We start from the raw sequence: 17,558 nt of genomic DNA on the forward strand, positions 1-17,558 counted from the left end.
AGTTTAAACTTTCTTGTTGAATTTCTGACTTCCATTAAGACCCTCTTCACCTTTCAGAGTCAGCAGGTCCTGCTGCTCTGCTTTTTTGAAGCTCATTCAGTATCACTCCTGGAGAATTTATCACAATGCCGTATGATTTGTTTGCTCAACTCCTCTCTGCTGACTTTTAAGGAACACTTGAAGAGGAAATTTTGATCTGTAATTATTTTTTCTTTTTTGCAGTGTTGGGTGTGGAACTCAGAGTCTCCACATGCTAAGCATGTGCTCTACCATTGAGCTACACTCCCAGCCCTGATCTGTTCATTTTCACGTCCTTAGCACCTGGCAGATTTTAGGCATTCTTAAGAGAGTTCACTGAATTCATAACAAGTGAAATGGTGGTGGTTCTCAGTTTCTAAGCAAGATGCTCTGGAATTGGTTAGATACATAGGTTTTTTTAAATAACAGTTTTCCAGTTCAGTAAGGCTGCTCAGGAAAGCAGTGAACCAGGCTGTGGTCTTTGTTGCTCTGAACCCAGGTTTTCGGAGGAGATGAATATGCTGCTCCCATCCTCTTGCTGGAGGCCAGGCGGAGCTGGAGAGTACTGTTGTGTGGAGTTGGCCCCCTAGAGCATGGTCTACTGCTGGCCTCTGCTGCTGTCCTCTGGGTCCACACATCCACAGGCTGGCCCCTGGGGAGGGTCCTGCTAGACTCAGGGTCTGGCTGAAACTCTCAGAGCTGCCGTGGCCCACAGCTTCCTTTTCCACCTGCCTCCTTCTCCCTTGGCCAGGAGCCACCAGCTCCTCCTCCTCACCTTCCAGGAGTGCTGCACATAAATCCCAGACATCTAACCTGTGACACTTCTGCTTCTTAGAGGGCATGAGCTGCTTCTTGGGGTCTCTAGGAACCCTGGGTCAGAGGGCTGCTTCATCTGAAGGTCTTGACATAGGTGTCACCTGTTGTTTGGGAGTATACTGGGGCTCTGTTGTTGGTGCATGTGTGTTGCTCTGGAAGTCTTGGCTTAAGTGTGTCTCTCTGGTCGCCTCTTTGGGTTGTACCAGGGCTCAGTTGTTGGTGCGTGCACTGGACTGTTTACCCCTCTCAGTTCTGTGGCCTGTGACGGACTCTAATATAGTTTTCCATTGTGATACTTGGAGAGCAGGGTGTTCCCCCCTGAGCCCAGGCTCTAGACGGTTAAGCATTCTTCAAGGGTCTGCTGCAGAGCAAGGCACTCTTGGCCCATTCAGCTAGGTCCTTGGTGACTTCCCAAGGTAGAACTCTAGGGCTTTTCCCAGGCCTGGATGCTTGGGGTGGCAGCAGGCAGAAACCAGGAACTGAATTCTGGGTTTTTAGCCTGAGAAACTGCGTGCATAAAGGTGAGGTGGGGAAAGTCTGATGGTGTGAAGGCCAATAGAGCAAGGATGTGAGGGAGCCCTGGCTGTCTGAACGTGGCCCTATCATGCTGTGGACCTGTGGCTCCTACAGACTGTGGACCCGTGGCTCTGTGGCACTGTGGACCTGTTGACCTGTGGCTTCGGTAGACTGTGGACCTGTGGAGCTATGGACCTGTGGCACTGTGGGCCGGTAGCCCTGTGGAGCTGTGGCCCCTCTGGACTGTGGGCCTGTGACCCCATTGAGCTGTGGCCCTGTGGTGCTGTGGAGTGTGAAGCACACGGCTGCACTCCAAGGAGGCTGTTGTGTTCATGGTCACCTGTAGATACGTGCTCAGAGACCAGCACAGCTCCCAAGACAAGAGCCTCAGGTTCTCAGATGCCGTTCTGCGGGGAGGTAATGGTGTGCAGAGACCATGCACGAGTGCTGTTCAGAGCAGTAGGGAGGCAGCAGGAGTGGGAGTGGGTGCAGGAGCCCCAGGGGAGGACAGGAGAGGCCTCCCTGAGCAGGACCTCCAGGTCAAGGTGAGAATCTGGGTGGAGGGCTGTGCAGGAGAGGGCCTCTTGTGGGGAGGACCGTGTGCAGAGAGCCCAGGGGTCCACAGCAAGGGGAAGCACTCCCATAGGACCTCTGGCCCTTGAGAACAGGTGCCTCTCCCTGGGTGAGGGGCTGTGCAGGGCTGACACCTGGTTTCTGTCCCACATGAGGCTGGGGCAGAGCAAAAACCCGAGATGCCTGTGGTACTGGTGGTGCTCTGGAGAAGACATCCTTTACTGCATCCAGTTGGTGTCTATCGAGTGCCTGTGTGAGGCAGGTGCTGTGGTGTTAACTGTTTGCCATGGAGTTCTGCATTGCCGCCTCTGTCCGGTCCCAGTGCTCCCAGCCCTCTGTCTCCACTGCAGCACCAGCACCAGCTCCTGTGGCAGGGTGCCGTGGCCTTTCTGAAGGATTCTGCAGCTGGTGCTTGTCTCCAGTCTTAGGCCAGAGGACCTTGAGGAGAGTGGTTCTGACTGGTCCTGGAGCCTGTGACTCTCAGCCAGGCATGTTGGCTAGGAGGAGGGAGCTGTCCCCAGGGCACCCTTCTCTGAGAGGCCCTGACCCCCTTCCTGGGTGGCCGTGGGTCAGGGTGGTGTGTTCCGGGGCAGCCCCTTGGCTGTGGAGTTCCTGTCTATGTTTTGATCTCAGTTCTACCAAGTGAGGTGAACACGCATCTGGACTTGGAGGTTGGAGAAGAGTCACCGGTCGTGAGTCTGGGGAGGTGCCTCATGGAGACATGGGCCTGGATCTGGAGTCGCCCACCCCTGAAGCCATGTTCCCGCTCACGGTATTCTCACCGAGCAGCCAGCATATGCTGCTGCTGAGACCTTCCAGTCAGTGTCAGGGCGAGTGTCCAAAAGAGCTGGAACTAAGGAGCTTGATTCATTTTTGAAAACATGTATTTAATCTTTTAAGGTGTTAACATCAGATGTGGTGTAGGTGTATCCACTTCCTGTAAAGGTGAGTTCACTTAGAGAATTTGGTTACTCTGCCAGGGAATAACCGAAGAAAGGGTGGAAATGAAGAAGGATTAGGTTAGAGGGAGATCTTACTTTATTCTGCCAGTTTATCGTTCATTTTTTTTTTTTTTTAAAGATCATTGTTTTGAGCAGCCTGAGTTCCCAGCAAAGTGTAGAGGAAAGCCTGGGACTGGTAGGTGCTCCCTCTCCTGCACATCTGGCCGCCTCTGCTGTCCCCTTGCTGTGCGTTTTGTCTACGGTGGAGCATATCTTGGTGTCAGAGCCATGAGCTTGTTGTTTAATGTTGATACCTGGAATTATCTAACATCTCCAGCGGTGACTTGTTTATTCAAAAGACTGGGGAATTACATAGTGTTTAGCAAAGAAAAGCTGTTTAGTCATCAGATAGATATACAACAGCTAAAAACCATCCTTACCTCTATTGTTTATCAGCAGATAATTGCTTAGAAAGATGTCTGCAGCTTGTCCCTTCCTTTCTACAGGCGTCCTGAGCAGTGTGGAAGGAACTAAGCTAGAGCCGGGTGCGTTTCTATGCCGTTATATTGAACACACTATTTTTTTTTTTTAATTGTAGGTAGACACAACATCTTTATTTTATTTATTTATAGTTGGTGCTAAGGATTGAACCCAGTGCCTCACACATGCTAGGCAAGCGCTGTCCCACCGAGCCACAGCCGCAGGCCTGAACATACTCTTAATACACACAGAAGGGGACTATTCCCAGATCACATTGCACCTACAGGCCATGTCTCTTGACTGCTGAGGTGGTCTCTCGATGGGGGATGAAGGTAGCTCCAGCCAGGGTGGCAGTGGGTTGGGTCTCACAGTGACAGCAGAGCAGCAAGGACCATTCCTGGAAGAGTCTGCAGTTACCTCCCTGAGTGCCTCTTCCCTTCTGATGGGTTGCAAGGACAGTACTGCTCCGCTTTGTTGGGGGAGAGTGCTTCTGTGATGGTAGCAGGCCCCAGGGAGTCTGCGCCCCCTTGAGTGCCTCTGTCTGGGGAGCTGTGCTTCTGTGAGGGCTTACATAGCCTCCTTCGCCATCTGCATGACCCCACTGGCATCCTTACGGCCAGCTACCTTCTGCTACTTGTAGAAGGGGTAGAAGGATAAGGCAGCAGGTGTCCAAGATAGGTGTCAGCTCGTGCTGTCTGGGTACTTACTTCTAAGAGTGCTCCTTGCATAAGGGGAGTAAATGGCCTGTGTTCTTAGGGTGTCCTGGTTCTCCAGCTCAGAGGTGGGGGCACAGTGCCCTGGGGCTCTGTGTTCATTAGCAGGAGGGAAGGAGTGGGAGGCCTGTTTCTTCTTTAGGTCCTGTTAACTGTTCATGCCTTGAGAGGGCCTGAAACTCCAAGGACACCCTTGTAACCTCTAGGATGGGGACTGTAGGAGGTGGTGAGGGTCAGATGGGCTGGGACCCTGATCCAGTAGGACCGGCATCCTCAGGAGAAGAAGAAGACATGCCAGGAAGTGCGTGCCCAGAGGGTAGGCTGCATGAGGCCATGTGAGCAGGCTGCTGTCAACAAGCTGAGGAGAGGGCTCCTGCCAGGAACGAGCAGGCCTTGGCCAGGTCTCGCTGTCTCCAGAACTAGTTCTTTGCTGAGCCGCCTGAGCACCTGGTGTGTCATCCTGTGCAGCAGATGAGTGCAAGTGGAACTCTGTTTCATGAACTGCATGCAGGGCTAGTGGTGTTGGGAACTGCGTGTTCAGTTTAATTCACTCATTACTGATTAAAATGTAAATATCCACCCTGGCTAGTGGCCACTCTGTTGGACAGCACTGACAGAGGGTGTGCTGTGCTGGAAGCCCCCAGGAGGAAGAGTGCTGCCATCAAGTTCCTCACCTGCTTGTTTCTGCCCCCACTCTTGCCATCAGGCTATGTGGGGTGCAGGATACAGTGCTCACATCCGGAATTCAGGAGTGCTGCAAAACAGGTGGCCCGTCTGGGGTGTCCTCAAGGGCCACCAGGGCAGCTACTCTAAACAGGTCTTCTTAATTAAGGTATTAAGCAATAATTAAAATATTTCTAATTGCTGGGGGTGGTAGCACAAGCCTGTAATCGCAGCTCTTTGAGAGGCAGAGGCCTGAGGATTTCAAGTTCAGTAAAACCTGGGCAACTTAGTGAGACCCTGGCTCAAAATAATAATAATTGTTATCATTTTATTTCAATATCAATAACATTATTATAATATTAATAATATTTTAATAATAATAAGTATTATTATTATTATTCTGAGACCAGAGATGATACCCGTGTTAGAAGCCTGTGTTGAAAATCAGGATCTGGGTTCTGTTTCCCCATGTCAGAGGTTGAACACCTGAGCAATGCTGAGGCTAGAGCAAAAAGTTTTGTTTAAAGGACAGAACAGAGGGGCTGGGGATGTGGCTCAAGCAGTAGCGCGCTCGCCTGGCATGTGTGCGGCCCGGGTTTGATCCTCAGCACCACATACCAACAAAGATGTTGTGTCCACCAACTAAAAAATAAATATTAAAAATTCTCTCTGTCCTCTCTCTCCTCTCTCACTCTCTCTTTAAAAAAAAAAATAAAGGACAGAACAGAAAGGGGTAGGAGGGACCCCTCTATAGAGGAGCTGGTGCCCTAAGAGTGGGCTGTCCTACCCTTTTTATCCTTTCTTATGCCCCCTTCTCCTTTCTTGCCTACAATGTCAAAAAGTGAGAGAGAGCCTTCCAGGGGAACCTCTCCTTACCTGCCCAGAAGGGCAGGTAGGGAGCCACCAGGAGGTACTTCACTAACAACTGCTTGCTGGAGGAACAGTTCCCGGAGGCAGGTAGCTTTGACTACAGGTGTGGAGGAGGGGGAAGGGTCCTGAGGGTATTGCATTTTATTTCCTTTTGAGCCCAGATTAATTGACACTAGCTGCCTGTCCTTTGTTCTTACTTTATAACCTGTGTCTGGGCTTCTGTCATTGATTGGCAGAGGTTATTTTGGTAGCATCTGAAAGGTAGATTGAAGGCTCTAGAACAGGAACAGAAGAGTTGGTTTAAAGAATGTGTTGCAGCTGTCCAGTGCTGAGCCACTGGGGTGGATAGGTGTTCACAGTGGAGCCAGCAGGGTCTGCGTGCCTGGGAGGTGGGGCTTCTGCCACCAGAGAGACCGAGCACCAGGAAGGTGTGCCCCATCTCTGAGAAGCAGAGGTGCCTGGAAGGCTGGCTGGGGGGGATGGGGAAGTCATCGGAATGCAAGCTTCCCCCTCGGAAGATTGGGAGGAGGAGACATTTGTGGAGTTTGAGCTTCCTTGTCATTTCTCTGACCACCCATCAGTAAAGGTGACTGTCCTCCAAATCTCACTGAATGATTGAAGAGATTTTAATATCTGAAGATAAAATCAACTGACGGCAGCCTAGACCCTGGGAAGTCACAATGGCAGGCCTAAGCATGAGTGCGGTCTGGCCAGCAGAGAGAACCAGTGGGCTCAGCCCAGGGTGGAGTCGTGGGTCGCAGGGTGGGGGTTTTCCTGGCCTGAGGAAGGAACCACCAGGCACACGGGACAGGCTACTTCGTGGGCAGCTCTTCCGCTTTTAGTCCTCTGAGGTGTTCACTAGAGCGAGCGCTGCCACTAACAGGTTGGGGAACGTCAGAGTGGGTGATGTGAGCCCTTCAGTATCAGGAGTGGCCCAAGTTCTAGGAATGGGTTTTGTGTGTGTGTGTGTGTGTGTGTGTGTGTGTGTGTGTGTGTGTGCGCGTGTGCAATTGAACCAGGGCCTTGTACACGTCTGTGTACTACCACTGAGCTCCATGCCCAGCCTAGGTATCTGGGTTCTAATGAGGAATGTCCAGGAGGGTGATGCTGTAGTGTGACTTCAGCTTGCTACTCAATGTTGAAAACCATTTTTCCATTAATGCCCTCTCTTTTAAAAGGGAGCTGTGTACAACATAGCTGTGTAATTGACAACTGCCTTGTCAGGGAAAAGCCATGATTTTATGGAAAAACCCCCTTTACTCTTCTTTGTGACACTACTCTCTGTCTGCCTTTACGTTCCAAGTGCACATTCAGGGTCTTTCTCCAGTTAAAGGGGTTAATTTACATGAGCTCATGAGCACTGTAGGAAGTACTGCAAACCTTCACATTGAGCAGGTGCTGCTGGTCCTTGGAAGATGCAGTCCAGCTGCCCCCGGAACTCAGCTTGACCCCGGAATGTTAGAAACTGTTGGGCTGGGGATGTGGCTCCGTGGCAGAGCATGCCCTTAGCATGTGTGAAGCTCTGGGTTCAACCCCCAGCACTAAAGAGAGAGAAAGGGGAACAGAAGCTGTTGGACATGAATGACTGGTTCATATTTAATTATCTTCCAATTGTGAGCTATTTCAAACATACAGAAAACTTATGAAGTGTATGCTATACAAACCCATGTATCTACCACCTAACTTTTCAAAAAATTAAGATTTTGCCACATGAATTTCAGATCTTTTTCTTTCTTTCTTTTTTTTTTTTGGTACCAGAGATTGAAACCAGGGGTGCTTAACCACTGAGCCATATCTCTAGCCCATTTTATTTGTATTTTGAGACAGGGTTTTCCTAAGTTACTGAGGTTGGCCTTTGAACTTGCCAGCCTCCCGAGCTGCTGGGATTACAGGTGTGCATCGCTGCGCCCAGCTCAGATCTGTTTTTACAGAGTTGAAGCACTACTTTCGGATTCCATCTCCTCCCTGCCCAGCTTCTCCCCACTTCCCACATGTTGTCTGCATATCTAAACCTTATGGACACGATGCCCCGTGAACCCTTGGAACTCGCTGTCCAAGGTGTCCACATGTTCTTAAGGTCAGATTGTGTTGGTACACTAGCTCTGGCCCATTCTGACTGACTGACCACTGTGGTGTATTCCCCCAGGGGTGTTTTTGTTTTGCTTGAGATGAGGTCTTGCTGTGTTGCCCCTGTGGGCCCCTGACTTGGGGGCTCACTGATCCTCCTGTCTCAGCCTCCTGTGTAGCTGGGACTGTTTTGTAATCAAGGTAGAGAACGGGCAGTTTGAAGTAGGCCCCAGTATCACTCATGGGCCTTGTGGGCACTGGTGTCCCGTAGGCACGGAGGCACAGAGGCACGCAGCACTATGGGCAGGAACTGTGAGAGCCACTATTGACCCCCAGGGGTCATCACTGGTGTGAAGTGGTCAGCATGGGGGTCTTCCCTGGGAGAACTGGTCCAGGCCCCCAGGTGGCACTTGTAGCCTTGCTCTGCACCAAGATGATATGAGTCACTGGGAAAGAATGGCCAGGCTGAGTCCACAGTCATTGACCTGCTGCAGGTTGAGGAAACACAGGCACCTTAACTACTGTGTGTGTGAGAGAGAGATCGGTTGTCCACTGCAGTGTTCGCAGTGGTGGCCACAAAAGTAGCAAGTCCTCATCCCTGGAAACTGGAATCAGTGCTGCCTTATTTCTAGAAGGGATTTTTACAGATTGTGATTAGGGATCTTGCTTGAGATTTCCTGGTAGATCCTTTGTGTTGTCACAGTGTGCTTGGAAGGAGGCAGAGGGTCCTGTGAGTGTGCAGGTAGGAGGACTGGCAAGCCACGGAGGAAGGCCAGCAGCCCCAGAAGCAGAGCAGCCCAGGGTGGCTTATCCTGGAGCTCTGAGCCAGGCTAGGCCTGCTGTGAGATTTAATTCAGACTTCTGACCCTTGGAACTGTGAGAGGATAGATTTCCCTTAAGATAAGCAGGAAGGTCACCAGCCCCCACTAACCCTAACCCTAACCCTGACCCTGGTCTGCACAGTCCTGCAGAAGGAGGCATCTCTCTCACTATTCTGCTTCCTCCTTAGGCTCTCAATTACTGTCTTCACCTTCTGTGAGGTTGGTGCCTGGGCCTCCTGTTTAAGAGGTTCCCGGCCTCAGGGCAGGAGGACACTTCCTGTGTGTGTTATTTTTTAGAGGTGCTGTTGTTCTCTGGACCATCTGGAGCTGAATTATGTGAATGAAGTGAGAGAAGTCTTCATTTTTGTCCTTGTGCATCCAGGACCCGGGTTTAGGGAGCTGCAGTTCCCCTCTGCTGGGGCAGGATCTGCCCCCACCTCCTGTCTCCTCAGCTGCTCCCTGTTTCCACATAGACTTCAGAATAGCTTGTCCGTTTTCATGCATAAAACCTGTAAGACTTTTGATTGGACTGACTGAAGATCCTTTGGTAGAGAAATGACGTCCTTGCAGTTTTGAGTTTTCAGATTCATGAAAGTGGCATATCTGTTTATTTCCTTAGGTCTTCCTCAGTTTATCTCGGTAATGTTTTTTGTTTAAGTTCTTGAGCATGTCGACTGTGGCTATTTTAAAGAACCATGTGTACATCTTTCTGTTATCCTTTTTTATAGTCTTGAGCCAACAGAATCCCTGTCTGCATTAACCAAGAGCCTCAAACGTTTTTGGTGTGCATCAAGGGAGAGTGGAGACACAGGAGAGCTGTGGGGAGGGCCCAGCTGTGTGGGCTGCTGTCCTCAGTGGGCTCTGGAGGAGGGTGGGCTGCGTAGTGGGAAGGGCTTGTGGCAGCCCAGCCTGAACCTGAGCAGCTGCTGGGCTGTGCCGCAGTCCTGGCTTTCCAAGGCCTCAGGCTCCTCTTCTGCATATTAATGTGCACCCAGAGTTCCCAATGAGGCTCAGCTTAGATATGGACAAGCAAACCCTATAGTCAAGGTAGATTCAAGAATTCATCTGAAGGAAATACTTGGGTAAGCACTCAGTGAATGACAGCAGCCCCTGTCTTCTGACCACCCTCACTGCTCGTGTTGTCTAGGGAGGGACGGTAGATGGAAGCAAGTGGAGGAATGCTTACCAAACACTGAAAATTTGAAGAATAGTAGCAGTGGAGGTGGTACTAATATGCAGTTGTACTTAAAGCTGGTTGTAAATTTGTTATAATATGCATTTTTGGCCTAAAGAAAGTCTACAGAAAAACATTGAAGATCCACTGTTAGTGTTTCTAGTTTTGTGTAGGAACCAAATAGCAGCTTAGATCAAGAGTGTTCCCATGGGCTGGGGTGTCGCCTCACATGTATGAGGCCCTGGTTTGGATCCCCAGCACCACAGACAAACAAACTGGGTTTCCTTGAAGACCTGTTACCTCTCTCACTCTTGGGTGGCTTAATGTGCTCTCAGCCTATTCTGCTCTGTGGGAATTTATTGGAGCATCAGTCCTTTTTCCCAGGCTCTCACCCAGGGATACTGCTTGGCCTGGGGGGGTCCGTGTCCTGTGGGCCCCTTTTTCCGATTCTTCTAAAACTGGAACATGCACGAAAATTATGTAAGGAGTTTGGTGAATGTCGTAGGGGATGCTGTCGGTTTGGGGTATGGCCCCAGTCTGCATTTTTTACTAGCTCCCAAGGAATGCTGCTCACAATTTTTAAAAATTCAAGTATTGTTTACCTATAATAAAATCTGCCCTTCCTGGCTTATGGTTCTGAGTTTTTGACAGATGCTTACAATTGTGTAACCACCACCACAGTTGGGCTGTAGGACAATTCCACCACCCAGCTGTCCTGTCCTCTGATGAAGTCCTTTCCCCCTCCGAGCACTGGCAGCCCTGTCTACTCCAGCCTTGTGGTTTGGCCTTCCAGGGCCATGTGCAGCCTTTGAGCACAAGGCCTGTCCATGTGGCTGTGCGTGCCACCAGTGTTGCTGCTTTGGCTGAGTGATCCACCTGTGGACCGAGCCACTCTCCCACTTGGAAGATGCTAACATGGTGTCCAGTTTTTCAATTATATGTTAATTTTTAGTTGTTAAGGTGTAGAAGAAATGTAATTATCTTTTCCCTTGTTGTTTTAGGTGACATCACTCAAAAAGGGTATGAGAAGAAAAGGGCCAAGCTCCTGGCTCGCTACATTCCACTCATCCAAGGTAGGGTCTCCACCAATAGGCGTTTCACAGCATTATACTGCTCACTAAGCTTGGCTTGAAAACTGGATTTGGATATAAACATATTTTATAATGGACTGGAAAAGTGATGTGTCTGACATTAGATAGTGGGATCCAGAGGCCCAGACTGTGATTGGCAGCCCTGATGTGGTCAGATCTCCTTCCAGGTAGGACTTGCTGTTACCTGGGGATGGCCAGGCACAGTTTTCTCACTTGTGCCGGGCGGACGTCATAAAACCATCTTCCCACGCTACATTGACGTTTCAAGAGTTTTCTTTTGTGTGGCACTGTACAGGCTAATTCCAAAATTCATATCCACGTGTAGGTGAAGGCTTCTAAAATATGCTCCAAAAAGGACAGCATAGGAGGGTTTGCCTGCCAGATGTGGACAGTTGTTGTAAAGCTGTGGTCACTGTGGGACTTTGCAGTGGTGGGCAGGGGCAGCCCAGATGCTGGTGCTCACGCTGCAGACCTGGCCCATGGGAGAGGTGGCATCCCAGCTGGGTGCCTACACAGCTGCCTGTCCCTGTGTGAAGTACGACACTGGACACACAGGTCAGTGTAGATGTGTGAGGCTCAGTGCCAGATTCAGACACCGTGCAGCCTGTGGAGGGCCTTAGAGGAGGTTGTCGCTGCTGGAGGTGGAGGGGCTTCTGACGTCACAGGTGCTCCCTAGCAGCATCCAGAAGGGGGAAGGTGGAAGAGTTGGACCGTGTTAAAATCGACAGTGTCTCCCTCAAAAGACGAAGAAGACAGGCTGCAGAGTGAGAGATGGTCATGGCAGATGACTGTGAGGACTGGCACAGAGCATCATGCAGAGACGCACTGTCCGGTGGGACTCGTTGTCTACTGCAGGCCAACGTGCCTACAAAACAGCCTCCTGCTGGGTGAGGTTGGGCAAAAACCTGAGCCGGTGTTTCACAGAAGCAAACCCCAGGAGCACCTGAGGAATCAAAGTGCTCGACCAGCCCATGGCCACGCTTCGAGGATCTGGCGGGACTTGTGGTGTGATTGAGCAACTTGCGGCTCCCTCCAGTGTACGTTTCCAGAGGCACTCTGTGCCCTCAAGGACACTGCCCTCCACCAGCAGAACTCACCCACAGGGTGACATGATGAGAGAAGCCCCTGCAGAGGGACATCGCCAGCCCAAGTCTGGAAAGCAGGCCAGGCTGAGCTACTGAGGAATGCTTGCTAGCTGGTAAAGGAAGGGGAGCAGGGGAGGCCAGGCACCAGCCGGCCCAGTCCTCTACGAGGCCGGGAGTGTCTGTCAACCTGTGCCATGCTGCTTAAGTTGCAGGTGTGCCACGTCCTGCCTGTTGAGAACGATTTATTTTATAATAGATCAACAAAAAGAGTGGTGAGGAGACTCTTTAAATGCTCACATATGTATTCATGCAAAAAACCCCAAACAGAGTCAAATTGGAATTGAAGGAAACTTTGAAACCTCTTAAAGCCTGTTTGCCAAAACTCAGCAGATACACACTGAGTGCACACGTGGCCTGCTGCTCCCACCCTGGGGGTGAATACACACTCGCAGAGCCCACTCCCTCCACACTGCTTTGGTGACCACAGCAGTGGAGCAGAAGGCTGCTGTCCCTTTGTAGGTGACTGTTTTATAATTCGGAAACCCAGGTGACTGCTGATTATCAGAGTTTTCAGTTTCATAGGTACAGAGGCTGTAGACATGCAAGAATCAATGGCTTTTCTCAAACGATATTACTCTTTTGAAGTTTGAAAAATATCTCATTCCCAACAAAATAAATTGTCTTATTAATAGATTTGCAAGAAATAATAAATTTACATTAGAATCATAAAATATAGGCCTGGGGTTGTGGCTCAGTGGTAGAGCAGTTACCTAGCACATGTAAGGCACTGGGTTTGATCCTTAGCACCACATTAAAACATAAAGTGAGTGGTCAAAGAAGGATATGAGTAAGAAAAGTGTGAGGGGGCTGGGGATGTGGCTCAAGAGGTAGCGTGCTCGCCTGGCATGCATGCGGCCCGGGTTCGATCCTCAGCACCACATACCAACAAAGATGTTGTGTCCGCCGAGAACTAAAAATAAATAAATAAATATTAAAAATTCTCTCTTTAAAAAAAATAAATAAAGATATTCTATCTATATATAACTAAGAAGATATTTTTTAAAAAGAATTATAAAATCTATTTTGAAGAAATAACCAAGACCCTAACATATGAAGAAACATGAAAGTTTTCTAGTGGAAAAACAGTATTGTTAAACTGATAGTTTCCAAATCAATGTGTGAGCATATTGCTTTTCAATCTGAATATCAGTGGATGGTGTTTTTCTTAAAGTTGGAATTGGAAGCAATAATCTGTAGAAGGAGAAAGAAGAGTTCTGAGAGTAGCCAGTACAATTTCTGAAACGATGCTAGTGAGGAAGGTCTGATTTTGGAGACACTAGCCTTCCTGGTGACCTCAGGTGGGGACAGTGGCTGGGTGCACGAGAGGTCTGCAGTGTGTGCATAGGTGCCAGCAAAGGTCAGTGGCTGGCCTGCCCTGGAGAACACCATCAGTGAGCAGGGACTTCAGAAGATCAAAGCTCTGAACGTTCTTAACCATGAAAGTCGCAAACACCAGGAGTATGTGAGAGTAGCCTTCAAGTGGGGTTGTCTTTGCAGGCAAAGCTGGAAGCCTGGAGGAGGAGAGTAAAGGGCCGGGGATGAGTGCTAGGCCGGGGGTGGGGGGTGTGTGTGTGTGCACTTTCCTTCTGAAGGGTTGAGAGCCACAGCCGAAGGGGCCCCAGCAAACTTCCAAACGGTATTTCTCTTTTGAAATTTGAAAAATATCTCCTTCCCGAGGGCTGGGGATGAGTGCTAGGCCAGGGTGCACTTCCCTTCTGAAGGACTCATCAGCCAAGTAAAGTGGACGGACATTCAAAGTGGAGGAAATGGAGGCAATGAACATGAAGATTTGTCCACCTCGTGAGTGGACGTGGACATGGACATGCATGCAGATGGAAGGAGCCATCTCTCTCTCATCAAATGGCCAGACATCTTACCTCTTAGGGTGCCTGGTGCTGTCAAAGACATGGGGAAATGCACTTTCAGACCTCGCTGTGGGAGTGCACGTCACTGTGGCAGATGACCTCTTGATGGCCGTGAAGATTAAAAACAGGTCTTCTCTTTGATCCTGTAGTTTCAGAGTGGGTTTTGTTTGTATGTTTTTTAAATACCACCGAGTCTGTCCTGGAGGCTGGAAGTGCTGTGTTTGGGAGTATCAGCACCAGGATGTCCAGCGTCTGTACTTTACGTTGGGTCTCTCCATCGTCCCAGAGCCCACCCCTGTTCACAGCACGAGTCCTGCTCTGTGCTATTGATGTCTGTGTGAACACACATGTAGACACGCGTGTGCTCGGGCTCTGAGGAGCTTGGCATGATTTCCAATGTAACACCATAGCTGGTGTTTGAGCAGCCCCTCTACAGCCTCCGTCTGCCTCAGTCACCCCAGAGGTGCTCACTCCACCTGCCCAGCCAGAGTGGGAGCATGAGCCTGGCCTCCCCTCCAGGCTGTTGGGCCCACAGACTCCTGCATGGCTCCTCAGCATGTGGCTCCCTGTGCTGGACTTCAGGAATCCTGGTGGAGCCAGGTAGGGCTGTGTTGCTTCCCATGACCAGCTTTGGAAGTCACATGACATTGCTTCTGCCACCCTGCTTGTCACAGTGGCTGCTGACCAGGTTTGAGTAGGGGTAGACTCTGCGTCTTGTCAAAGTCTAGTCAAGAGCCATGGGGGCCGGGATGCTGCTGGTCAGTTAATGAGACATTTTGGAAGAGAGGCCTGAGGTTGAACACATTATTTTTGTTGAATCCCAACTATTGGTTTTGCTTTGCTCTGTTAACAAGTGTCACACCCACCATCAGGACTCAAGCAGCAATGAGACGGAGGGTGATCCTGTGCACCTGTACCCTGCTCACCGCCCTCAGTGGCTGTGGTCAGGGCTGGTGAGGCATGCGGAGAGGGTGGCCTGTTTCCTGCTGTTGTGCAGAGCCCGGCTGTGGGAGCCGCAGGCCGGAGGCCCTGTTAAGGGGCAGGCTAGGCCCATGTGCTGGCCTTGTGTCCCTGGATACCTCGCCTGGCAGTGCTGCTCTGCTGTTCTTCCTCCTCTGTTCCACTTTCTCTGTTTGTAGCTAAGGGCTGCTGAGCCCCTGGTGGTGGGTGGCTGTTTCTGATACCATGGACAGTGCTAAGAACAAGGGACATAAGTCTTGCACATTTAGGAGAGTCACTTGCAGGGGTGGGCTTTTCAGGGCCACTCTGTAGATAAACTGCTGCCTGAGAGACCCAAGGCCCATGCATCTGCCCTGAGCTGCTGGTGCTGTGCTGTCCAGGTGCCTGAGAGTTGTCACTGTCACCCTTGTAGATGGAGAGTGGGAGGTGGGGCCTGGCCGGGTGGGGAGGGGAGAGGTAGTATGAGTGTCCTAGTGAGCACTGCATCATATCATACTCTGATCCCAGGTCAGCAGCTCTTTTTGATCAGATACCACACCAGGTTGAGCACAGCGCGTGCGCGTATGTGTGCGTGCGTGCGTGCGTGTCCAGCCATATGTAACAAATACTTGCTGTTTCAAGTGGAATTTTTTTCATAACTGGAAAAGCAAATTGTTTTTGTATTTCCAAAAACTATGTTTTAGGAGTAGACCCATGTCTGCAATCAGAGAGCAGAGTGCCTGGGCCCTCGCTGACCACTGCTGCACTCCAGCCACAGAGGTCTCGGCCCACCACCGCCAGGGATGAACGTTTCCGCTCAGGTAGGTCAAGCTGGGAAGTGGGTGGGCAGGCAGGACCTGCACTCTGACCGCCTGGCTTTTGGTCAGCGTTCCTTTGCCAGAATGTCTGTTAAGAGAAGTCGTTTTCCACTTTCGAGCCATTGGTGAGATGGTTAATTAGTCCAACCACTGTGGAAAGCAGTATGAAGTCTCCTCAAAGACCAGGAAGAGGACCACCCTGTGACCCAGCTGTACCACTCCTCGCATTGGCCCTGAAGAATTCAAGTCCTCTCGCTGCACTGACAACTGCACACCCACGTTTCTAGCAGCACAGTTCACAACAGCCAGATTACGGAACCAGCCTGGTGTCCGTTGACAGATAAATGGATAAAGACAATGTGGCTTATAACACAATGGAATCTTGTTCAGTCAGAGAGAAAAATGAAATGATGTCATTTGTGGGAAAATTTATGGAATTTGAGAACATTATGTTAAGCGAGATAAGCCAAACTCAGATGGTCAAGTGTTCTATGTTTTCTTCCACAGGTGGAAGCTAGAGAGGAAAAAGGGAAAGAAAGGGATGAGGTTGGTCTCATGAAAATTGAAGGGACATCATAGAGGAAAGGGGGGGAGGGAGGGAGGGAGGGAGGGGAAATACTGGGGGGCATCAGCCAGATTATACTGTTACATTGTGGGCAAAAAGCTTCTGTAGCAGCAGATCCCACCATTATGTGCCACCACAGTGCACCAGTGTAAATGTGGGGCAACGATTTACATCGTCATACTGCTCAGGAACCAAGTCCTGCTTTTGGGTAGCAGCAGCCTGGCCTCCGGACTTGTGCTGGCTTTTCCCGGGACGTGCAGAGTCCAGCACTTCCAGAGTACCACCACCAGGGGCAGACATGCTCACGCTCCTTTGCTAATTTTGGAGATTCTCTTTTAATTAGATTTCTGCCACTGTTTGGCAGTGCTTTTATGAATAAATTTGCCTTTAGTATTTTACTTGGATTATCAGAAGATTCACTGAGAAACATTCATGTTTTTAATTGTACATTACATGTCAATCACTTTTGAGTACTCTACCTGCTCAACCATGTTTTCATATTGTCATTGTATCTCTTTTATAAATGATGAGGCTCTTTTTGTAAGTCTTTTCCAGCCAGGTTCAGTGGTGCAGACCTCTAATTCCAGCTCCTCGGGCAGCTGAGGCTGGATTGAGTCTGAGGCCAGTTTGGGCAATACAGGAAGACCCTGTCTCAAAATAAAAATATAAAGGGCTGGGATGTAGCTCAGTAGAGTGCTCTGGTTTCAATTGTCAGCACTGGAAGTTAAAAAAAAAAAAAGATGATAGAGGATGTTCTACTACTGAGCTACATACCAGTCCTTTATACACATACATATTTTTCAAGATTCATTTTGAGACAGGGTCTTGCCAAGTTGCCTAGGCTGGTTTGAACTTCTGATCCTCCTGCCTCAGCTGCTTGAGTAGCTGGAATTAACAGGCATGTGCCACCATGGCCAGCAAGAAGTGGTCATGTCAAGAATGTCTGACACTCCCAGTTTGACAAAGGTGAACCCCTGCAGTGAGTCCTTAGGTGGCCGCACCCTGCAGGTGTCCACACATAGCCGCACCATGGTCCTGCACCTACTTTTCTCACCCCAGCCCTCCGTGTTGCCCTCATGAGCTTTGCCTCCTCCTTTATCGTCAGTGGGACTTGCGATCCTTTCCCAGGCTGCAGTTAGTTGACTCTGCATTTTCTTAAAGTGCTGTTGGTTTTGAAGAGACCTAAGGTTCCACTTCTCCCAGTGCATAGTACTTTTGTTCTTCCTAAGAAATCTTTGCCTGACTCAAGGTCTTTCTCGTTTTTTTCTCATAGAAGTTTTATTTTTATTTAATTTTTAAAAATTTGTTCTTTATTAGATATACATGATAATAGAATGTATTTTGACATATCATACATATATAGAGCATAACTCCCCATTCTTGTGGTTGAACGTGATGTGGAGTCACACTGGTCATTTATCCATATGTGACGTAGGAAAGTTACGTCCAGTTCATTCCTGTCTTTCCTATTCCCATCCCTCCT

The 17,558-nt window shown here is 49.7% G+C and overlaps 1 protein-coding gene across 12 annotated transcripts in view; it reads left to right on the forward strand.

Moving 5' to 3' along the window:
- Positions 1 to 17,558, forward strand: part of Dip2a (disco interacting protein 2 homolog A) — a 92,641-nt gene that overhangs the window by 8,216 nt on the left and 66,867 nt on the right. For all 12 annotated transcript variants that reach the window (XM_078044840.1, XM_078044828.1, XM_078044830.1 and 9 more), the window contains exons 2-3: positions 10,654 to 10,725; positions 15,397 to 15,513. In XM_078044840.1, coding sequence (XP_077900966.1) covers positions 10,654 to 10,725; positions 15,397 to 15,513 — 189 coding nt within the window. The remainder of the gene's footprint in view (positions 1 to 10,653; positions 10,726 to 15,396; positions 15,514 to 17,558) is intronic.

The sequence above is a fragment of the Ictidomys tridecemlineatus genome, chromosome 3 (assembly GCF_052094955.1).
Source record: "Ictidomys tridecemlineatus isolate mIctTri1 chromosome 3, mIctTri1.hap1, whole genome shotgun sequence".
Lineage (NCBI taxonomy): Eukaryota > Metazoa > Chordata > Mammalia > Rodentia > Sciuridae > Ictidomys > Ictidomys tridecemlineatus.